The 23,806-nt window shown below is 55.0% G+C and overlaps 2 protein-coding genes across 8 annotated transcripts in view; one reads left to right on the top strand and one right to left on the bottom strand.

Annotated features, from left to right (window-relative positions):
- RIBC2 (RIB43A domain with coiled-coils 2) lies at positions 1–22,155 on the bottom strand. 4 transcript variants are annotated; one of them, XM_023257613.2, is made up of 8 exons: positions 22,021–22,155; positions 20,434–20,549; positions 18,333–18,414; positions 13,952–14,296; positions 9,420–9,538; positions 6,323–6,550; positions 1,529–1,695; positions 1–187 (listed from the first exon to the last, which is right to left on the bottom strand). In XM_023257613.2, the coding sequence occupies exons 2-8, from the start codon at positions 20,545–20,547 to the stop codon at positions 109–111; spliced, it is 1,134 nt and encodes a 377-aa protein (XP_023113381.2). In that variant the 5' UTR covers positions 20,548–20,549; positions 22,021–22,155; the 3' UTR covers positions 1–108. The 4 variants fall into 4 exon arrangements, 3 of the variants coding, with proteins under 3 accessions (XP_023113381.2, XP_023113382.2, XP_023113383.2); XR_002744056.2 differs by lacking the exon at positions 22,021–22,155 and adding an exon at positions 288–542 and having other exon boundaries at positions 20,434–20,720; XM_023257614.2 differs by lacking the exons at positions 1–187; positions 22,021–22,155 and adding an exon at positions 287–542 and having other exon boundaries at positions 20,434–20,720.
- SMC1B (structural maintenance of chromosomes 1B) overlaps positions 20,815–23,806 on the top strand; it is a 74,705-nt gene continuing 71,713 nt past the window's right edge. For 2 of the 4 annotated variants that reach the window (XM_023257606.2, XM_023257602.2), the window contains exon 1: positions 20,816–20,983. In XM_023257606.2, the coding sequence (XP_023113374.1) occupies positions 20,875–20,983 (109 nt within the window). In that variant the 5' untranslated portion in view covers positions 20,816–20,874. Of the gene's footprint in view, positions 20,984–22,162; positions 22,300–23,806 lie in introns of those variants that run through there. The other 2 variants (XM_023257603.2, XM_011284332.4) reach the window with 2 other exon arrangements.

Raw genomic sequence — 23,806 nt, 5'->3', positions numbered from 1 at the left:
TCACTCTTGAAACACGGGGTGTATTTCTTTGTAATAAATGTGACTCTTCAAAAGGCTGCTGCGATTTATGCATGAACAATTCAGAAGACAAGGACCGTGTCTTTTTCACTATCGACTTCCTGTATTAAATTGCGTGAAATAACCTTCAGTGGGTTGATTTGTACAGACTTCTTCCATATATTTTTTCCTGAAAATAAAACAAGGAGAAAAAAAAAATCAGCAAATGCCTGGTTTCCTAAGGAATCTATTTTTTTTAATATGTAGGAAGAAGGCCACAGACTTTTTACCCGTGTGTCAGCCCCGGGATACGGAATACATTCCAGCCCGAGGAGCTCAAGGGTGAGGGAGGATGTGTTTTATCATCGCCCTGCGGTTACACTGGGCACTGGCACCGGCATAGTCTGCAGAGGTCTTAGAATTAAATCTCTGTGGACGTGGCTGTAAAGACATCTGTTCATTCCATTCTGTGGGATCATCTCTACTGCTCCTCTGGGGCCCCCAGCAGAAGTGGACCAGCAATGGACCCGCCAGGAAACAGACACCTGATTAGAGAAAATACTGGTGGGTCTCTTCTGAGTTCAAGCCAAGAGCTTGATGGATACACAAATAACTAAGTCAAGTAATGTGGGGCTTGGGGTGGGGTTGGGGGGATTTCAGAGAGGGTGGTGAGGGGCAGAGGGATAGGAAGAGAGTCTTAAGCAGGCTTCATGCCCAGCACAGAGCCCAACCCAGGGCTTGATCTCATGACTATGGGATCATGACCTGAGCTGAAGTTAAGAGTCGGATGCTTAACCGACTGAGCCACCCAGGTGCCCCAATACTGTGTGTTTTGTTTTGTTTTGTTTTGTTGTTTTGTTTTGTTTTGTTTTGTTTTTTCACCAAGTTCACCTACGGATCTGCATTAGACGTTTTCTATAGCTGGCACTCTGAACTATGCGTGGAGTCTGTCAGTGTGAGGAAGAGACTCCAGCTTGCCCTTGGCAGCTGCAGCGGCTGGCACGGTCCCTCCCCCGGCCCCCCCCCCACCTCCTGCCACCTCCCGATGTCTATGCCAACAAACCTCTCAGAAAAGCCTTCTGACTCCCCCAGGCCCACTCAGAGCCCTCCCCTGGGGCTCCCAGGGCCCTCGGTGTACCCCACGACCCGCACCCATGTCTGAGCCGCTGGGGGGTGCTATGCCCACATGCGCGCCTCCCACGGAGGGTCTCCCAGCCTGTGCCGGCACCAGTGGTTTCCAAGCACTTAATTGCCGGCTTGTAGCTTTCAGTCCCTCTCTCCCTCCTGCTTGAATTCTCTACCAGGAGGCTGTGCCCGAGCCCAAGTCACTGCTGCGAGGGGGCTTTGGTGGGATACACAGCCGGGGCCTGGGGCCCTTGCGTGGGAAAGACTCGGGGAGGTGGGCCCGCGCTGCCTGCCCGACCGTCCCCACGACTCGGCGGCGGGATCTCGGCTCTGGTACCCCCCGCCGGCCCCACCTGCTCTGCCGTCACCCCTCCCCCTCCCCCTGCCCCTTGGCCCAGGCCCTCACCGCGAGCGCTGCTCCTTGGCCAGGCTGAGGTTGGCGCAGTCCAGTGCCCGGCGTAGGTCCCACTGCTGGCGTTTCTGCTGCCGCTCTACGAGCAGAGTGGAGCGAGCCCTCTGCACCCTCTGCCGGTCCCAGTCCCTGTCTCGCTGCCACTCTTCTTCCCGAAGCCGCTGGAGGGGGGAGAGGCGACTCACCACCACCGCCTCCCCCCCGGAAGAGATCCGGGGGATCGCCCGGGGAGAATCGGCCTCTCATTTCACAGATGGGGAAACTGAGGCTCAGAGAGGGGGCAGGCAGGTGAGCAACATCATGCAGGGCATCAGAGGAGACCAGCGCCACCTGCCAGCCCAGGGCTGCATGGGCAGGGCCTGCGTGCCTCCCGCCCTCCTACCCGGACGCTGCCAGTGGGGCGCACTGCTGAACACGGGGATCACCTGGTGGCTTCTAGAACCTACTGAAGCGGCAGCCCCACCCAAGGCCAGCGGGCTCAAGGCCTTGGGGGTGAATTTCTGCATCTCAGCTAACTCCTCATTGGCTTCCAGCCCCCTCTATAAAAACCACTGAGCCCTAGAAGAGGAAACCCCATCAATGCGGAGGGAAGGGGTCTCTGCCAGAAACGTGAGCCGTTCTACCGGCCGTCCTGAGTCTGAATTATTGGTCAGCTCGGCCTTCTCCTGCAAAAGGAAGCAAAAGCAGGTGGCACCGGGTCTGAAGATGAACACATCTCCTTCCCTTCCGTGGGTTTTAGGGCGGGGCTTCCGCTCACCCAATGAACAGAAGTAGAGTGTTCAGCGGTGCTCCCCCCTCCCCCCACCTGGGCCTGCCAGCCACCAGGTGCAGACGGGCTGGCAGAGGGCCCGGCCCCCCACCCAGGACCGAGAGGAAGCTGGTGCCCGGTTCTGCCGCCTACAGGGCAAGTCATTTTGCCTGTCTGAGCCTCAGTTTCCTCACCTGTAAAGTGAGGCTACTCACAGCTGCCCTGAGTCATAACACAAGGTGTTTTCGTCAAGAAATACAGGATGCTGGGGCGCCTGGAGGGCTCAGTCGGTTGAGCGTCCGACTTCAGCTCAGGTCATGATCTCACGGTTCGTGGGTTCGAGCCCCGAGTCGGGCTCTGTGCTGACAGCTGGGAGCCTGGAGCCTGCTTGGGATTCTGTGTCTCCCTCTCTCTCTGCCCCTCCCCTGCTCACACTCTCTCAAAAATGAATAAATGTTTAAAAATGTTTTTAAAAGAATACAGGATGCTGGAGCACCCTGGGGGGCTCAGTCGGTTAAATGTTTGACTCTTGATTTCAGCTCAGGTCATGATCTCAGGGTTTGTGGGTTCGAGCCCGGAATTGGGCTCCGAGCTGACAGTACGGAGCCTGCTTGGGATTCTCTCTCTCCCCCTCTCTGCCCCTGCTCGCTCACTTTCTCTCTCTTTCTCTCTCTCTCAAGATAAATACACTTGGGGAAAAAAAGAATACGGAGTGCCATGGGGACCTGCTTGCCCTGGACTAAGAGACCGACAGCCGACCTATTCTTTGTCTGACCTCAATTTTCCAAACTGTCTCCATGCAGAGGGGGGAAGTGCTCCGGAGGGCATACAGGGGTGCGGAAGGGGGCAGGTGGATTTCTGAGCGGTGAGGCCTGGTCTAGGCTTTTTTCCCCTTTGCGCTTTTCGGTCTTAATTTTCTACGAAGATTGAAAATCAGATAAAAATGCTGCTCTCAGGACAGGTGGCCGTCCCTCCTTGCCAGACAGTTGGGCTGAATTGTAGGAGCGAAGGACAGAGCAGGGCCTGGCAAGGGCGACCCACATTCCCTGCCAACCTCGGGGCTCTTCCCACCTTGGGCTACTTCCCTGCCTGCCCCCGGCTGTCCCCTCTCACGCAGGCAGGGGCTGTTTTCCCTCCCACACTGCTGACCCTGTGCGCCTGGACCAGAGCCAGCAGGGGAGCTCTTCTACCCGCTCCCCCTTTCCTGAGCCAGGCCGCTGCCCCTCCCCCAGTACCTGCCTGCTCAGAAGCTCGCACTGACCGTGGCACCTGCCAGCACCCCACCTGGGGTGGTCATCTGCTGACCCTGGGGCAGCCCCGTCCACCCTTGCAGGCCCGAGAACTTCCTTCTTCCTGGCTTCTCCGTGATCCCCCCTCCTCTCCAAAGACCTAGTGCCAGCCTATCAGCCGTCACCCCCTGGGCCCAGCCTACCAGTGATCCTCGAACTCCAGTGGGCATCAGAAGAACCCCTGGGGGGCTTTCCTGGCCCCAGACTGTGGGTCTGCCCCAGGATTTCTGGTTGTCATTACCAAGAATGTCAGCCTCCCTAGTGTCACCCTCAAGTGTCCCGTCCGCCACCATTCTGATCTGCCTCTCCTACCCTCTCTCCTGCAGCCCGGTTTTTCGAGTCCTCGCCCCACCCCGGGACCTGCCATCCACTGACCGCGCGCTTTCTACTGTCCTGGCTCTCCTGTGACTTCACTTCCCTCCTTGTTCGGCCCGGCGTCCCCGGCTGACACCCCCTGGTGCAGACGCCCTCGGTGCCCTCGAAACTCTCACTTGGGTCAGACATGCCGGGCAGGTCTGTACAGCTACGCGTGGCCGGGGAACGCCATCTGATGGCACTCACTGAGGACACTTCCAGTGCATGACCTCCAGCCCTGGCTCTGCCTGGCCGTCCCTCCCCTTGCTCCTAGGCCATTCTTCTCCAGCTCTCCTAATGACCGTTCTCAGTCCTCGAACCCCCAACCTGACCCCCTCACCCTCGGCTGCTGACCTCCCTTCCTGTTTCCCCAGAAAATAGGGGTTCCAGAAGTGAAGCCCACCCCCACGGCCAAGGACGATCAGCCTGAGTTCCCACCCACCCCAAGCTTCAACTAGTGCTCCCAGGGATTGTTCTCCTGCTGGGGACACGGGCTCCAGCAAGTCCCCTCTGACATCAGTTTCCCCCTCTCTACTGCGTCGCCCTCGTGGCATAACAAGTATGCTGTTGTTTCCATAATCAGAAAAAGCGAACGACTGTCCCCACCAGCTACCACCCCATTTCTCTGCACCTTTTTCAGCAAAACACTTTGAAAGCGGTGTCTGCATCGGTGGGTCTCCACTTCCTTCCTGCCTGTTACCTTTCTGTCCCCCCATGCCTCCTCCAAAGATGCTCCTGATAGAGTCCCCAGCGACTGCCCCCTGGATCCTGGGTTCAGCCAGCAGCCCAGCCACAGGGTTGGACCCGGGGGCCCCCCTTGCTGGGTCCCTCCTCCCTCTTTGGCTGCTCCTTCTCAGCCCCCCTCGCTCTCTATAAATGAAGGTGGGGGTGGGGGTTGTCCCGTGATTCAGTCCTTAGTCCCCTTCTCCCTGTCTTCACTCATTCCCTGCGTGACGTGAGCCAGGTTCGCTGCTTTAAATACTCTCTGTGTGGCCACGCCTCTATGCTTATGTCTCCAGACCTTGTTCTGAACTCCCGACTATGTATCCAACTGCCTACTGGCTTTAGGTTGTGGCAGAAAATGTTACTTGCCTCCCGGTAGCCATTTTTCGGTCTTCCTCAATAAAACCATGGCCGGCTACCTTGCCGCCTGAAATAAACACTACATTTCCCAGTTAGGGGCAACCTTGTGACTAAGTGTCATCCAGTGGAATTTAAGCGGAAGTGTCCTGTGAAACTTCCAACAAATGTCCTTAGAGTGTTCTTCCTCATTCCTTTTCCTGCTAGATGGAATATGCATGTGAGGGCTGGGGCTCAAGCAGCCATAATGTACTAGGAGGAGGGAGCCAGTCGCCAAGGATGGCAGAATGTTAGTCAATGACCCTGGAGTTGCCATGTGGTGTCTATATGCCAGAGATAAAGTTCTGTTTTATTTAAGATGCTGTTAGTTAGGGTTTTCTGCCATGCTCAGGCATGGAATCCTAACAGATATAGATGTGTGACGCACACTGCACACATATCATTTCTAAAATTGTGCTTGTGACTTCCATTCCCCTATCAACCTGCTCCTCTCGCCCTCTTCCTGTCTCTGTAAATACCAACTCCATCCTTCTCATTGCCCAGGCCACAAGGCCTGGAGTAATCCTTAACTCCTCTGGGTCTCATATGCCCCACCCAACCCTTCAACCAATCCTGCTCACTCTACTTTCAAAATAGATCCAGAATCTGACCATTTCTCAGCACCCTGGCTGCCAGGGCGCTGGACGAGCCAGCATCATCTCTCACCTTGACCGCTGCAACAGCCTCCGTAACAGGCCCTCTCCTCCCACCCCCCCCCACCCCAATAAGAGCCTTTTCTCAAAACAGGAGCAAGAGGGATCCTGCCACATGTGTCACTCCTCTCAAAACCCTCCAGTGCTCCTCATCTCCATCACAGAAAAGCTCTTCCCCATGGGCTGCCAGGACCTTGACCTTCCCCCTCCCAGACCTCTTCCTCTCCCTCCCCCCTCATTCCTCCACAGCCCACCAGGCTCCCTGCTCTTCTCTACTCCTGCCTCAATGCCTTGTCCTTGCAGTTCATCCCCTGGTGGTCCTTCCTCCGATATTTGCAATATTTGCAATACTCTCGTGGTGCACTCCCTCCCCTCCTTCAGGTCTTTGTTCCAATGTCACTTCCCAGTCCCCTGGGGACCCTTCTCAAACTCAGCACCTTCCATCCCCTTGGCCCAGCCTTACTTCCACCCCAGTACGTATCTCCCTACCTCCCCAAACGTAAACCCCTTGGGAGCTGCTTCTAGGGACAAGTACAGCAGCGGTGAGAACTAGACGGCTGCAGGAAGGCAGCGGGTGTACAGGTCTGCGGCTGGGGGCCGGGGTGGGGGATGGGCGGGCAGGTACCAGCTTCTCCTGGATTTGCTGCTTCTGAACCAGACGGATCTGCTCCAGCTGCTCCCGGGTCATGCCCTTCCAGCGGTCGGGGACCACGCGGTGGGGCCCGAAGGAGCTGGCTGCCTGCTGCGGGTTCTCGGAGAGCAGGTCCCCACGCAGCAGGTTGGAGATCTCCGCCAAGTCGTCTTCTTGTTCTTGTTTTTTCTCCCGAGTCTTCCTTTCCACTGACTCGGTGGCCTGCACGGGGGAGGACGGACAGTGAGGAAGATGCCCTGGGTGACCCCGTGGGGACTGAGGCAAGGCTGGCGCATCTCACTGGGGTCTCTTGAAGGAAGACAATGGTAAAGTGCGCCTGGGACAGGTGGGGCGGGGGCGGAGAGTCGGCAGGCGCCGGCGTGGGGAGGCCCTTGGACCCTGGCTGCCTGGGTGATGGGGGGCGCGAGGGCTGGGCTGAGGGAGTCCCCCTCTGCACTGATTTGTCGAAGCAGGGAGCAGCCTCCCCAGGTTAGGCCGCCATCTCCCCCAGGGCAGGGCTGCGTGCCCCTCCCAGTGGCCCTGGTCCCCTTGGGTGGCCGCAGGCCACAGAGAACACCCGCCAGAGTGATTCACAACGGCGGCGACCCCTCAAAGGTGAAAATGCTCTCGATGCACGTGGGCCCCGGGCCCCGGGGACAGACCGATTCCGGGTCAGATCCCTGCTCCGGGGAGGGTGAGGAGTGGAGGGACAGGGCCCTGGCCATGTGACCGGAGCAAGTCACGCCCCCTCTCTGGGCTGCAGCCGGTTCTCGGCTCGGTGTTACCCGTTCTCTCTAGCAGCAAACAGGGCGCTGGGCAAGGTGCCCGCACGCCACGCGCGCTCACAAAAGGCCAGCTCGACGGCGTCACGGCAGCACAGGCTTTGCGGTGGGACGAGCCCGGACTCACGCACTGAGTTAATTAATTAAACAATTAATTCGTTGTTTGTTTATCGACTAATCATACCCCTCTGGCCGGGGAAGGTAGTTGGACGACAGTGCGCTAAACGGGCCAACACGCTGCGTGTATTCACTCGTTTAATCCCACGACGACCTCACGAGCACGTGTGACAGTCATTGCCGCTGGTCACAAACTATCTCCCGAGCTCCTCCTGCAAGGTGGCGCGGCCGTACTTCCCCACCTGCTTAGAGCGCTCGTGGCCACGTGGCTTCCTCGGGCCCGTGAAGTGTGAGCAGAGGTGACTGTCGTGGCAGGGTGAGGTGGCGTTGGGGGGGGTGGGGGGAGGGACAGGACACGTTCTCCTGGGGGAGCAGCCCTCTTCTCCCAGAGGGACACCCTCCAGTGCGGGCCTCCTCTGCGGAGCCGGACCGGCCCGCCCGCAAGTGGCTCCGGAGGACGGTTACCTGGGCCTCTGCCTGGATGCTTCGACCTGTTTCCACTCAGGAGCAGAGCCGCAGAAGCCAACGGCGGCTTCCCCGGGCGCGGGGGGCGTGGCCTGGCGGCGTGGCCTGGGGGCGTGGCCTGGCGGCGTGGCCTGGCAGCGCGCACGCGCGGAGCTGGGGGACCCGAGAGGGCTGGCGCGGTGCAGGCGCTCGCCGCGGAGGTTACCGAGTGAGAGCGTGGGCGAGTGCGGCGACACGGTTTCCGAGAAGGCCAAGGGCGGTCCCCCAGCGGGAGGGCTCGCTAAATGATCCGCTGACCCAATGAGCGAGCGACTAAATGAATGGCCGGAAGAGCGGCCACAATGCACAGCACCCGGCGCCTGGCACCCAGCACCCGGCACCCAGTACGCAGCACACAGTACATGGTATATAGCACCCGGCACACAGTACACAGCATCCAGCACCAAGCACCCAGCACACGGCACCCAGCCCCCAGCACCCAGTACACAGCACCCAGCTCACAGCACACAGTACACAGAATCTAGCACCCAGCTCACAGCACACAGCTCACAGTACACAGAATCCAGCACCCAGCTCACAGCACCCAGCTCACGGCACAGAGTACCCAGCACACAGTACACAAAAGCCCTATCTACCATGAATTCTCTGTGGGCCCTGGAGCAGGTGACCTCTCCTCTTGGGCATCATCTGCACACAAGGCAAGGACCAGAGGATGTCTAAGATGGCCTTCAGTCTCCCGGCTGGTGCCTCGGTCTGCCCTTGGTCTCCCCCCATCCCGGCAGTTTGTCCTCCTCGGTCCCCACCCCACAGCCCCACCCCCAACCCCGTGCCCCGCTGAAAACCAACATTCTCTCTGGTCTCTGGTCTCTGGTCCCGCCTCTCCCGAAGGTTTTGATTACATAAATGTCCCACCAGCAGGACATTTTTGAACTTGTGTTCCAATATATTTATCTCACAGCGTGACACCATTAGACCACACATGAACAGTGCTTCATAATACACATGCACACATGGGAGTTAAACACGGCGAGGCTGCATAAACACTGCAGCAGAGTTCTCCTATCCCTTCCTGCTGTCCAGCTCATCGTCCCGCCTGCCCTACTCCACAGACCACAGTTCTGGGCAACCAGTTCACCGGATAAATGAATCCAGGGCGGCCCCCATCCCACCCAGGAAGTAGAACTGCATTTGTAAAGAAGTCTGGAGCCGGGGTCTGATTAACCCTGATTAATCAGGGTCTGATTAAGGAATAGAGAGCTTGAAGCAAGGCCAGTGAGGGAACGGGCCAAGCAAAAGGCCGGAGGTGGAGAGTTTGGGAGGAGGTCCCGCAGAGTTTAGAGAGGAGGGAGGTGTCGGGAGCCCTGATCATCAACATGATGATTGTTGCCCTCGGTGAGTGCCAGGACCTGGTCTTGATGAGGATGAGCTCTGAGAGGTGACAAAGAAGTGAGACCAAGACCGGATGCCAGAGCAGTGCTGGATGGCCGTTTAGGTAGATGTCACTGTCCTCGGTGTTAGAGAAGAATCTCAGGTTTGCAGAGTTTAGACAAGCCCACCGCGCCCCCCCCCCCCATCCCCAGGTTCCCAAACTCAGGAGCAGGGGCGGGGGCGCACTCAATCTGTACCAGGGCAGCCCCCGGGAGGGCCATGTGGATTGTGTGGTGTGAGCCGGTGAAGGGCTGAGCTTGGGACTTGGGACGGGGAGACTGGGGCGTCCCGGGAGCTACCTGGTTCCTGTTGAATTCTTTCACAGCTGCACAAACTGCCTTTCTGGTGGCACTTTCCAGACTCTGTAAATGCTTGGCCGTTTCATCAAACTGCAGCCTTGTCTTGAAGTAGAGGTCCTCTGAAAGGAAGCGAAACGCAGTCACACCTCGCTTGCCCACCCAGAGCTCCTTCCCAAGTGCGCGGAGCACCCTGTGGAGTGTCCAGCCACGCGTCTCTTCTTATCCTGCCCTCACCCAGAGAGAGGGGATGCTCAAGGCTGCTGGGACACTTAGATGAGGTGATTCAGGTAGAGCTCTTGGGTGCAGGCCCCAAGGGTCAGCATCACTACCGGGGATCAGTAAGGTCTGCTGGCGATTGGTGATGTCTGCTGAGGATGGGTAAATTCTGCTGGGGATTAGTGATGTCTGCTGTGGTCCTGGGCTGGGGCCCTCATCCATCTTCTTCCAATGGACAAGGGAGCTCTGCTGTGGGGACCAGATGGGGCTCTGCAGAGGAGGGGTGTCAGAGTGGGGAGATATTCATGCAGTGACACTAGGACTTTTCCAGGCCAATGAGCAGCAGCAGCATCAGAAGAGGTTAACGTGGAACATGCAAACAACAAAAGGTAAAGATCTGGACTCAGATAAGAGCAGGCTCCTATCCCAGCCCAGACACTCCCTAGCTCTGCAAACCTGAACTCTTACCCAACCTTTCCGAGCCTCCAGCCCTCATCTGGGAAGCAGGACAACTCCTACATTGCAGGGTTGTTACTTTAAACAAAAACAAAAAAAAAGCCAGCGATCCAAAGGTCCTTCACGTGGTGTTTGTGCCCCATGGCATCCTCCTGATGTCCAAACACAAGAGCAAACTCCAGCCGTGAGGCAGGGGCCTCCATTCCACTTGAGCTTCATCTGTCTTCCCCTCCTTCATTCGTCCTTTCGGTTGACACAGCGCCACGAGGAGGTACACACAGGACTGTGCCCTTTGCAGGGCACAGAGCGTGCAGTGACGGGCAAGACAGAGAGGGTTCTTCCCGCCTTTGGCGAACTTACTGTCTGGGCGATGAGCCAGGTCGTAAACAGATGAACCCCGAAAGAGATCTATGAACGCACACTGCGCAAGTGCTGTAGAGGGAAAGGGTCCTGGGAGGGGACACGCTGCGAATACCTGGCTCAGGCAGACGGGGATGGGGAGGAAGAGAGGAAGAGTGCTTCTCTGGGAGGAAGTGACCTTGGAGCTGAGGTCTGGAAGGACAAGAAGCTGGATGGAGAGCAGGCGCCACGGGTCTGACGTGAACAAGGATCTGTCGGCACCCAGAAGTGAAAGGAAGCCAAGTGGCTGGAACACAGTGAGTGGGGTAGGGGGCATAAGGTGACACAGGGGCTGAGCAGTGGCCCAGCACGCAGGGCCCTGTAGGCTACAGAGGATTTTGCATTTTGTTCCAGATTAAGAGGGAAGCCATTGGAGGGTTTTAAGCTGGGATGGAGGGAGTAGGGGTGACAATGTTTAAAAATCAGCACTCTGACTGCTATGTTGAGAAGAGACCAGAGGGGCGCCTGGGTGGCGCAGTCGGTTAAGCGTCCGACTTCAGCCAGGTCACGATCTCGCGGTCCGTGAGTTCGAGCCCCGCGTCAGGCTCTGGGCTGATGGCTCGGAGCCTGGAGCCTGTTTCTGATTCTGTGTCTCCCTCTCTCTCTGTCCCTCCCCCGTTCATGCTCTGTCTCTCTCTGTCCCAAAAATAAATAAACGTTGAGAAGAGACCAGAAAGGACAAGAAAGAACATGAAGGACTACTAGAAAGCCCTTGGTGTGGTCCTTCCAGGTGATTAAAAAAAAAAAAAGAAGAAGGTGGTGACTCGTATCACTGTGGTGACAGCAGGGATGGGAGAAGCGGGCCATTCAAGATACATGCAGGACGTGGAAGGACGGGAATTGAGGATGGCCCGAGAACAAGGGTGGCTCAAGGAGGACTCCTGGGCTTGTGACCTGACTAGGGAAGGAGGTGTCATTGGTGGAGGGGAGGATGGCGGGGGGAGGAGCAGAGCCAGAGGGAAGTTCAGGGTTACTCTCCAGGATGTTCTGAAGTGCCTGGGGAGATGTCCAGGGGGCAGTTCAAGGACCAAGTCCAGGGAGATGTCCAGGGGGCAGTTCAAGGACCAAGTCCAGGGAGATGTCCAGGGGGCAGTTCAAAGACCAAGTCCAGGGAGATGTCCAGAGGGCAGTTCAAAGACCAAGTCCAGGGAGATGTCCAGGGGGCAGTTCAAGGACCAAGTCCAGGGAGATGTCCAGGGGGCAGTTCAAGGACCAAGTCCAGGGAGATGTCCAGGGGGCAGTTCAAGGACCAAGTCCAGGGAGATGTCCAGAGGGCAGTTCAAGGACCAAGTCCAGGGAGATGTCCAGGGGGCAGTTCAAGGACCAAGTCCAGGGAGATGTCCAGGGGGCAGTTCAAGGACTAAGTCCAAGGCTGAGACAAAGTCTTTTAGCCAGAGATGGACATGTGGAGAGCCTGGGAGGTGGCGGAGATCTTGAAAGCCCTACGGATGCATTGTTCAACAGCTATCTATGTGCCGAGAACGAAAGACAGAGCAGTGAACAAGACAGAGCAAATCTCCTGCCTTCAACGAGCCTGGGATAGGATGCTGGGGAGAGGGATGACAAATACATGATCATACAGTATGTCAGTGATGGGGCTTTGCAGAAAAATACAGCAAGGAAAGGGATACAGAGTATGGGCATGGGGGAGGGTACGGGGTTGCAATTTAAGATAGTGGTCAGGGGAGAGACCGCTCTGGTAAGATGGCATTTCATCAACGACCCAAAGAAGGATAAGGGGCAAGCCATGCAGATATATGGGGAAATGTTTCCAGGCAGAGGAAACAGTAGGTGCAAAGGCCCTGAGGCAGAAGTGAGCCTGACACACTTAACATTCTGAGTGAGGAAGCCAGTGTGGCGAGGATGAAATGAATGAAAGGCAGCGTGGTAGGGGATCATTCCAGACTACGAAAACCTTCCTGGTCCTTGAGATGAATCTGGTGCTTATTCTGAGTAAAATGAGAAGCTATTGGAAGGGTGTGCGCTAAAGATCTAGCTTAATTTTTAGCAGGATCATCCTGGTCACTGGGTTGAGAAGCAACTATAGACGGCCAAGGGCAGAAGCAGGGAGACCACCTGCAGGCGATTGCAATAATCGCACTGAGAGATGCTGACAGCTTAGCCCAGAGGGGTAAGAGTGGAGGTGGAGAGAGGCGGTTGTGATTTGGGGTGATTTGCTGCCGGACTGGACATGGCATTTGAGACAAAGGAAGGAGTCAAGACGCCTTGGGGTTGGGGCTTGCGCAACTGCAACAATGGAGTTCCCATTGACGGGGGTGGCGGTTCACGGGGGCAGGCCAGGGTGTCTTGTGTTGACTCTGATAAGTTCGTTAGACACCCAAGAGCAGATAAACGTCCAGAGGTGACAGGACGTGTGGGCTGAGAATCGGGGAAGAATCCAGGCTGGAAGGGCATGTTTGGGGGAAAGATGGCCTATCGGTGGTATCTAAACCCACGAGACTAGTTGAGAGCGCCAAGAGACCAAGTGTGGTTGAGGCAGGCAGGGCGCAGAGGGCACTGGTAAGCAATAACACCAGGAGGTTGGTTCGGAAGGGGAGGAGAAACCAACCAGGGGGCCGGGGGAGGGGAGCCAGGATGAGAGCGGGTCCTGGAAGCTGGCGGAGGATGTATTTCCAGGAGGAAGAGATGACCAGCTATGGCACAGGCCGCGGATGAAGGAGCCGCCTGAAAACGGAGCTTGGAGGCGGAAGCTTGGCGGTCACCTTGGGGCGCCCGGGTGGCTCCGTCGGTTAGGCGTCTGCCTTCGGCTCAGGTCATGATCTCGCCGTTCGTGAGCTCGAGCCCCGCGTCAGGCTTTGTTGCTGCCAGTTGGGAGCCTGGAGCCCCTTTCAGGTTCTGTGTCTCCCTCTCTCTCCGTTCCTCCCCCACTCGCACTCTTTCTCTCAAAACTGAATAAAAATTACCAAAAAAAAAAAAATTTTTTTTAAAACAAAAAAAAGAAAACACCGGTCACCTTAGTGCAGGCAGAGTTTACTGGACTTGTTGCAACTGCCTCAGGGATGGAGGTTGTTCCAGGTCTTGGAGGCTTTGCCAGAGGGGTTCCCTGGGCCTGGAGGGTCCTGGTGAGGACACGTGACCCCTGAGCCCTAGGTCTCACCCCGCCGCCCCCCCCCCCGCCACCCGTTCCCTGCGAGAACTTCTAACACAGCCCCCAGAAGACCCAACTGGACCTGTGTATTTCCCGCTGTCTTCCCAGCAGACTGGGCACCTCCTTTGGGCAGGGTGGGTTTTGCACCTGCACCTGGCTGGAGCCCAGGGGGAGCACAGAGTTGCAAGCTCACAAATGAAGACGTTTACATCCTGGAACACAGGCTCTTTCCCCGGCGGCCAACACAACACAGGGGTAGGACATGAAACACCAAACAAAGCAGGGGGAAACCCAGGGGTTTGATTGGTCGGAGAAAGTATTGGGACCGGTTTGTCCCTCTGGGCTTCATTACCTGCACATCTTTGGTGGGCACGGGCACTCTCCCGTTCCCGCTGCTGTTGTGAGGACCATTCTCGGTTTTGTTCCTCCTGGAATTTCTTCCTCTCGTAGAAGTTTAAATCCTCTCCCATGAATTTCTGCATTCCCGATACCGTATTCCGAATATCGTCATCCGACTGCCTGGCTGGGAGATCTTTCCTAAGGGCTAGGGGGTCAGATAGGTCAAATTCACGGCGAGTTTCTGGCTTCTGGAAGGTCTGCTGGAAATCATTGATGGCTTTACAGAGGCTTTTCCTATCTCTCCTTTCTCGGCCTTCTAATATGCATGTGATTTTGTCATTTTGCCTCATTTCAGCAGCTAGAAGAGACACAGCATACCCATAAGATTAAGGTTCAGAGAAAAAATGAATTTGAATCCACCTTAAAAAATAATTTCTAGTGATTCTAAAACTAATATAAGCCTTCAAAAGAGTAACACAACCATTAAAGAATATTTAAAAAAATTTTTTAATGTTTCTTTTTAAAAAAATTTTTTTTTAACCTTTATTTATTTTTGAGACAGAGAGAGACAGAGCATGAAGGGGGGAGGGGCAGAGAGAGGGAGACACAGAATCTGAAACAGGCTCCAGGCTGTGAGCTGTCAGCACAGAGCGCGACGCCGGGCTTGAACTCACAGACCGTGAGATCATGACCTGAGCCGAAGTCGGCCGCTTAACTGACTGAGCCACCCAGGCGCCCCTAATGTTTATTTTTGAAAGAGAGAGAGAGAGAGCAAGCGAGCAAGCAAGCAGGGGAGGGGCAGAGAGAGAGGGAGACACAGAATCTGAATAAGGCTCCAGGCTCTGAGCTGTCAGCACAGAGCTCAACGTGGGGCTCGAACTCACAAACCACAAGATCATGATCTGAGCTGAAGTTGGACACTTAACTGACTGAGCCACCCAGGCACCCCAAAAATTAGTATTCTGAATATAAAAAGAGTACCTACAAATCAGTTTAAAAAACCAAACAACCAAAGAAAATAATGGGCCAAGAATAGGAACAGGAAAATCACTATAAAGAAACCTGAATGGGGGTGCCTGGGTCAGTTGGGCGACCAACTTCGGCTCAGGTCATGATCTCCCCGCTCGTGGGTTCAAGCCCTACGTCAGGCTCTGTGCTGCAGCTCACAGCCTGGAGCCTGCTTTGGATTCTGTGTCTCCCTCTCTCTCTGCCCCTCTCCCCCCATTGGTGATCTCTCTCTCTCTCTCTCAAAAATAAATAAACATTAAAAAGAAATTAAAAAAGAAAGAAACCCAAATGATCAAGAAGTTGTGAAAAGATGGTTGACCTTACAAGATGGGAAACATCTAATAAGTTGGCAAAATATTTACAATGCTAATAATAGAGTATATTAGTAAGAACATTAGTAAGGATAGTAAGGAAGCAAGATTTCTCATTCACTGCTTGTGGGAATGTAACTTGGTGCACTTGTAACTTTGGAAAGCAACCTGCCAATATCCCATAAACCTGAAAACGTGCAAACCCAATACGTATTAGTTCCTCTTCTATGGTATCTCTCACCTGCATACACTAGGGACATAATCCTGGATAGGCATGCAGCAGGGTTTGGAAAAAAAATCTGCCCATAGGGGAATGAATAAAAAAATTGCAGTTAATTCATATAAATATCACAAAATAATTAGAGTGAGCACTCTGTATGTAGATCAACGATTAATTTTAAAAATACGTTGCGGGGGCGCCTGGGTGGCTCGGTTGGTTAAGCGTCCGACTTCAGCCAGGTCACAATCTCGCGCTCCATGAGTTCGAGCCCCGCGTCAGGCTCTGGGCTGACGGCTCAGAGCCTGGAGCCTGTTTCAGATTCTGTGTCTCCCTCTCTCTCTGCCCCTCCCCTGTTCATTCTCTGTCTCTCTCTGTCTCAAAAATAAATAAATGTTAGGAAAAAAAATTAAAAAAAAAATACGTTGCGGACACAAAGGTGCAAAAGGATCCATTCCATGTATTTATGCAAAATGTCACGTAAAGTTTGCGTAAAATTTTAAAACACACACACACAATTTTATATCCTCATGAATATGTCCATAAATAGTACAGCATTACAAGAAACATGCATGGAAATGTCGCACCCCTGTGAGGAGGGAGGAAGAGGGAAGGGGAGGTGGGGGAGAGCTCTATCTATCCATCTATAACTATACACACACATTTACATAGGTAGGGTTTATATATACTTACATATAAACACACATTTTTACATATACATTATAGTACTTATATATATAGCTATATATACACACATACACTTATAGGACTTAATTCTCAAAAAGCATTCTTTAAATTTTTTTTTTCAACGTTTATTTATTTTTGGGACAGAGAGAGACAGAGCATGAACGGGGGAGGGGCAGAGAGAGAGGGAGACACAGAATCGGAAACAGGCTCCAGGCTCCGAGCCATCAGCCCAGAGCCCGACGCGGGGCTCGAACTCCCGGACCGCGAGATCGTGACCTGGCTGAAGTCGGACGCTTAACCGACTGCGCCACCCAGGCGCCCCTCAAAAAGCATTCTTAAAATAAGAGATCTAAAACCAATTGGCAAAATGTTAACATTTAATCTGGTAGTGGGTACATATGTGTCTGTCCTATCATTGTTGTAAGTTTTATTTATCTTGTAAGAATTATTTTGTTCAAGTTTGTTTATTTATTTATTTATTTATTTATTTATTTATTTATTTATTTATTTAGAGTGTGTGAGTGGGAAAAGGGCGGGGGGGGGAGAAAGAGAGAGAGAGAGAGAGAGAGAGAGAGAGAGAGAGAGAGAGAATCTCAAGCAGGCCCCACGCCCAGTGAGGAGCCCAATGTGGGGCTCGATCCCACAAACTGTGAGATCATGACCTGAGCCAAAATCAAGAGTCCCATGCTTAACCGACTGAGCCACCTAGGTGCCCCAGGTCTGAATTATTTTTAAACACGACAAAGGTAAACTGCTTAGGAACTAGAGAATGGTACAAAGAAAAAAATAAATTTCCCTTGTATTCCATCATCCCAACATCACCACTGCTGACATTTTGGTCTATTTCCTTTCTGTCTTTTTCTAAGCTTATTTCTTTTTATATATTTTCACATTCAATGGATAGCCCATGGTATATACAATTTTGCATCCTGCTTCTTTCTATTTAAAAAATCCTTATAGTGCTTTAAGAAGAAATAAGCTGGACTTGTTGCACCTGATGTGGGAAAGTGAATTCTATTGGGAAGTTTTAAAAAAATGTTTATTATTTTGTAAGAGAGAGAGCTCGTGCGCAGGTGGGGCAGGGGCAGAGAGGGAGAGATAATCTTAAGCAGGCCCCACACTCAGCAAGGAGCCCCACTCAGGGCTCTATCCCATGAACCATGAGATCGTGACCTGAGTCAAAATCAAGAACCAGACACTTAACCTACTGAGCCACCCAGGCGCCCCTGTTTGGAATTATCTCAGAGCTCTGACAGTATCTTATCTTGCTCTGAGTCACCACAGCCAGTGTGAACCAAGAGTGTCCCTATGTCCTCTAGAGCAAGCAGCTGTCCCCAGGAGAAGGTCTGACACTTTTTGGCAGAGACCGGTGTGTGTGTTTAAGGGTTTTCATGTCCGGTTTTTTTTTTTTTAATTTTTTTTTCAACATTTATTTATTTTTGGGACAGAGAGACACACAGCATGAACGGGGGAGGGGCAGAGAGAGAGGGAGACACAGAATCGGAAACAGGCTCCAGGCTCCGAGCCATCAGCCCAGAGCCCGACGCGGGGCTCGAACCCATGGACCGCGAGATCGTGACCTGGCTGAAGTCGGACGCTTCACCGACTGCGCCACCCAGGCGCCCCTCATGTCCGGTTTTTAAAGAAAACTGAGAACAGGGACGCCTGGGCGCATCAGTCGGTTAAGCGTCCGAACTTCGGCTCAGGTCGTGATCTCACAGTTTGTGAGTTCCAGCCCCGCGTCAGGCTCTGTGCTGACAGCTCAGAGAGTGGAGCCTGCTTGGGATTCTGCGTGTGTGTGTCTCTCTCTGTGTCCCCCCCCCCCCCCCCCCCCCCCCCCCCCCCCCCCCCGGCTCGCGCACACTCTCTCTTTCTCTCAAAAATAAACATAAAATTTTATGTTCTCGGGGTTATGTTCTCGGGTTTATGTTCCCGAGAACAATGCACATTTACCCTCACAATACATTTCCTACACCCCCCATAGAATTCAATAGCTGTTTTCCTTTCAAGAGAGAATCAGCACATTAAGTTAACTGAGCACAAACAATGGTGAAATTTTAAAAGGACGAAGAGTGTGAAAATGACAAGCTTTTACACTTTCGAAGCAATGAGGACTGGAGTCTAGAGTTACACAGCCCCAGACTGCTAGCTAGGCTTCGAGAGACGCTCACCAAAAGTCTCATGTCTAGCTTTTTCGGTTGCTTCTTTTATCTTCTGGTCACGAACCTGAGCATCCCAGGCGTCTGTGTCTCCCTGGAAATGGAAAACAAAGGGAGCGGAGTTACAGCCAGATCATTTTAGTCGGTTGATAACGATCCCACTGATCTTTTTTTAAGCCTTGTTCCACTGTTAACTAGTTGTCTTAGGGACACATCAGTACTTTTCATACCTTCTCAGCCTCTGTCCCCAGAGCTTCCTTCTCCCTTTCTCTTAGTTGATAGATATCTGCAGAACAGGGCAACTCCTCCTCTAGGAAGCACTGATGTCCTCTCCCAGTCTCAATTCTGTGCACCCCTGACACCCCATGCTCCCCTCCCTCACAGCCCTGATTCTACTGCTGTGAGCCGTGGACCATTTTTGGTTTTTGTAATATAGTTAATTTTTTTTTTAGAGTATGTTATTTATTTATTTACATGAATTCAAGTTAGTTAACATACAGTGCAGTATTGGTTTCAGGAATAGAACCCAGTAATTTATTACTTACATACAACACCCAGTGCGGATCCCAAGGGCACTCACTCCTTAATGCTCATCACCCATGTAGCCCAGCTCCACCCCCCCCCACCCCCCCCCCCCGCCGCAACCTCCGGTTTGTTTTCTGTATTTATAATTTTTTAGTGTTTATTTTTGAGAGAGAGACAGACAGACAGAGCGTGAGTGGGGGAGGGGCAGAGAGCGAGGGAGACACAGAATCTGAAGCAGGCTCCAGGCTCTGAGCTGTCAGCACAGAGCCCAATGCGGGGCTCGAACCCACAAACTGTGAGATCATGACCTGAGCCGAAGTGCGAGGCTCAACCGACGAGCCACCTAGGCGGCCCTGTCTTCTGTATTTAAGAGTCTCTTACGGTTTGCTAATGTTGAGAGGCCTGAGAAAATTGAAACTTAAAAGCTTAAGTTATGGGAAACTGAAACCTAACCAAGCTTAACCAGCTTGTTCCGCTTCTGTACAATTGCTTGGCGCATCCATGTATTCCTGATCAATCATTATTGCCTGGCACATCTGTATATTCTTGATCAACCATTGTTACTTGGCACATCCGTGTACTCCTGATCAATCATTGTGATACCTGTACCCCCGGTTGTGGTCTGACCTAAAGGCAGGAACCAATCGAATACTGTTAAGTGTCCAACTTTAAACACCAACCAATCGCAGCTCTGTAACTGTGGAAAATTCCTGATTTCCCCATGACTTGTTTGTACCTGTCCATAAAAGGGGTGTAGGGGCGCCTGGGTGGCGCAGTCGGTTAAGCGTCCGACTTCAGCCAGGTCACGATCTCGCAGTCCGTGAGTTCGAGCCCCGCGTCAGGCTCTGGGCTGATGGCTCGGAGCCTGGAGCCTGTTTCCGATTCTGTGTCTCTCTCTCTCTCTGCCCCTCCCCCATTCATGCTCTGTCTCTCTCTGTCCCAAAAATAAACGTTGAAAAAAAAAAAAAAGGGGGGGTGTAAAAACCTCTCTCAGGGCCTCTTGGCGTCACCGGCAACGGGGGCGCAGAGGTCCAGGTTCGAACCTGCAATAAATGACCCTTGCTGCTTAGCTTTGACTCTGGACTCTGGTGGTTCGTTTTTGGGGGTCTCTTAGACTCTGGGCGTTTCAATGTGACCGTTTTAATGCTAGAGTCCATCGGGCAATGAACTCTGCAAGGTCAGGCAGGGATTGCCATATTCCTCATTTCCTGTGCCCAGCTGAGGCGTGCCACAAAATAGTAACTCGCTGGCATGTGTCAAATGAATAGACTGGAAGGAACCCCTGGTGGTGCAGAAAATCCGGTTCAGAGAAACGAGACCCGCCTTCCGGTCTCTGACTACCCACTCACTGCAGGCAAGCTCCGTCCCTGCTGCAGGACTCAGTTGGCCTGTCCTGCAAGTGGGAGGAGGGTAGGTGTCTGCGAAGGTCTTCCCCCTCTTCGCCAGTTAACACGACGAGCCGGTGCCCTTTGCGGCCGTGCTTGGATCAGCAGTTTCGCTGCAAGGGCTCATCCCTGGTCTCCGCCGCCCGCCCCTCGCTGCCCGCCCCCCCCCTCCCCCCACATTCCCACCGGGTAGAGGGCCTCACCCCGATGATCCTGTTCCTGGCGTTGAAGATCCGTTTCTGCCGGCACAGCTCCCCGTGCCTCCGCTTGGCCAGGCTTAAGTACCGCTCCAGGTCTCTGGGCTGCGCTATCTCCATGGCTGGAAATCGCGAAGAAACCCTGAGGGGATTTTAAGACAAACGAGATGAAAAAGGAAAGACAACCAAAATAAAACAAGCTGCAGCCTAAGCCAGGCTGGCTCCCTAGGAGGCCGGGCGGGTGCGACTCGAGCCGGCTCCGCAAGCTTTCAGTCCCTCTGCGACCTCTCCAAGCCCCCTCTCCTCGGAAACGTAAACAACCCGGTTGCTTGGGAACCGCGCGGCGCTCGCCGGAGTCTCGCTCTCCTCTCGCGAGATGCCGCAAGCACTTCCCGCGCTTTCCCGCCGGCGTGTGCGGACGCCGCTTGAGGCGCGGAGGGCGCAGCCATGGGCCGTTTGGAGGTGTTGCTCGTGGAGAACTTTAAGTCGTGGCGGGGCCGCCAGGTCATCGGCCCCTTCAGGAGGTTCACCTGCATCATCGGCCCCAACGGCTCCGGTAACCGGGACCCTGAACGCCTCAGCCCTCCCCGGTCACCCAGAACCCATTTTGCCCGAGGGGACGTGACGTGAGGGCGGCCTAGCGGGCTGGACGCGGGCGGTTACGGCCCGTGAGCCTCCGCCAACCCTCCGGGCGCCCACCCCCCGCCCTGAGCCGCCGGGTGCCCACCTTCACCCTCGTCCTCCACCCCCAGCCCCCCGCCCCACCCCCACACGGTGCCCCCGGCCCCCGCCGCCAGGTGCCCGCCCGCCGCCCCCGGCCCTCCGCCAACCCCGCGGGCGCCAACCCCCGCCCTGCGTCCCCCGCCGCCAGGTGCCCACCTTGGCTCTCGTCCTCCACCCCGACCCGACCCCCACCCCCGCCCGGTGCCCCCGGCCCTCCGCCAACGCCCCCCCCTCCGGCGCCGACCCCCGCCCAGCGCTCCCGGCCCCGCCGCCGGCTGGGACCCCCCACCCTCCACCCCCAGTCCTCCACAAACCTCCCGAGCGCCCACCCCCGCCGCTGGGTGCCCACCGTCGCCCCCAGCCCCTGGCCCTCCAGCCCTCCGCCAACCCCCCCAGGGGGGCCACCCCCTCTCTGTGCCCCCAGCCACCAAGTGCCTTCCGCCCCAGGGCCTCGTCCACCACCCCCAGCCCTCCGCCACCAACCCCCCCCCAACCAACTCCCACCCAGCGCTCTTGGCCCTTCCCCCTCCTGAACCGTGACCCCGCCGCCCCAGTCCCAGACCCTCCAACAACCGCGCGGGGCGCAGACTCCCACCCTGCGCTCCCGGCCCAACGCCGCTGAGACCCCCCCACTCTCCACCCCCAGCACCCGGCCCTCCGCCCACGCCTGCCCTGTGCCCCCAGACCCCGCCGCCGGGTGCCCACCCCTGCCCTCCGCCCCCACCCCTCCGTCGCCTGACCCGCTACTCCCAGCCCCTGCCGCTTGCTCTCTGCCGCCGGCCCCCGCCCCCTGGCGTCCGGACCCAGACCCTCCACCCCTTGGCCCCCGCGCCCTCTGCAGCTGCGCCACGACCCCTCCTGCACACCGACCCCGGGGTTGTCCAGGCCCCTCCTCTCCTTTGCGCTGGCTCCGCGAGCTTCGCGGTGGCTCCTCCCGCCCTCCTCGTTCCCTGTCGTCACCAGCGCGCTGTGACGGCGCACACGCGGGTGGTGTCTTTTCCCACAGCGTCCACTCGTTTCAGTTATAAAGCGAGGTTACCATACGGCAGGTTCGGGATTCCAGACTCAGCCACCTTTCGCCACCCGGGTAACTTAGCTTCTGGCGCGTCCCGCAAAGCACGGGGCGCAAAAAAGCGAGATGAGCAGGAGGTAGGAAGCTAAGCAGCCCACCCTGGAGTCCGTCTGAGCCCCTGTTGAGAGGAGGCCTCGGTCGGTCGGTCGGTCGGGGTCTCTGCTCAGGACTTCCCGCTTTCTGAGTCCAAGCGGGGAAGGACCTCTGTTCTTTCCTGAGATCAGCCCTGCAGAGCCTTCCACCAGCTGCCGTTTGGAAGTGGTCAGACATAGAGGGGTCAGTGTCCGGGGAGTCTGACACCTGGCTGCAGAAACCCTCTTGTTTAAAAAACGTTTGTTTTGAGACAGAGCGCAAGCAGGGGAGGGGCAGAGAGAGAGGGAGACGCAGAATCCGAAGCAGGCTCCAGGCTCCGAGCCGTCAGCACAGAGCCCGACCCGGGGCTCAACCCACGAACCGTGAGGTCATGACCTGAGCCGAAGTGGGAGACTCAACTGACTGAGCCACCCAGGCGCCCCCCCACCCTCTTTTTTTTTTTTTTCTTAATTGAGCGAGAGAGATGGAGAGAGCATGCAGGCTCACGTGCCCAAATGGGGGAGGGCAGGGGGAGAGGGAGGGAGAGACCCTTAAGCGGGCTCCACGCTCAGCTTGGAGCCCCCACAAGGCTTATTACCCTCCTGATGGTGAGATCACAATCTGAGCAGAAATCCAGAGTCAGAGGCTTACCTGACCGAGCCTCCCAGGTGTCCCCCACATCCTCTCTTTTTAAAGGGGTTTGATCAGGCCTGGCCTTTGCCGTCCTCTCTCTTTCCTTCTGCTGATTATCAGTTCTGACTGTGTCACCGGCTGATGCTGGTCTGGGCGATTTCCGGTCTCAGCTGCAGTGCCCTGAGCTGCTCTGTCGTTGACACAGGCCCCTGCTTGACGTCAGTGGCTCTGTCTTACTCTCTACACTGCTCCTCGCCATCCCCTTCCCTTCCTCATCCAAAGACGGAGAGTGAGATCTGAAGGAGATAATTGGTTCTAAGGAGCCTGAACAACGTGTTGGATTCAAGGAACTTTCTACACAGGAATATTGTAATAATAATGGCATGCATGGAGTCTCACCAAGTTCCTGGCACCCCTATTTCTGTTTAACCCTCATAAATGGGTATTATCCCATTTTATGGTTTAGGAAACAGGTTCAGAGGGGCCAGATGACTTTCCAAGGTTGCCCAGTAAGGGGCAGAGCCTGGACTTGAGTTCGAGTTCGGGCCTGGCCAGGCTCCCCACTGCTCTGTGATAAGAAACAAGAGATGTAATGACCCCGGCTGCTGGAGGGCCTGAAATGATAGTTACTTTGAGATTTTTCCTAACTCTCGAGTCTTCTTTTGGCTCTCTCAGTCCAGATTTCCTTTCTGAGCCCGGAAACCATTCTTGGGTTGAAAGATAATGTTTGCCTGAATAAATTAACTTATTTGACAGACCTTGAGTAGGAAACTGAAATGTGTGTTTTGCTGGCACTCCAACCTGACGTATAATTATTATGAAACTGTTGTGAAACTTCTGTTGCTTTATAGAGATAACTACTGTTTAATGTTTTCTTTG

This window comes from Felis catus, chromosome B4, assembly GCF_018350175.1.
Source record: "Felis catus isolate Fca126 chromosome B4, F.catus_Fca126_mat1.0, whole genome shotgun sequence".
In the NCBI taxonomy this organism is placed as follows: domain Eukaryota; kingdom Metazoa; phylum Chordata; class Mammalia; order Carnivora; family Felidae; genus Felis; species Felis catus.
This window is presented reverse-complemented; position numbering and strand designations above follow the sequence as displayed.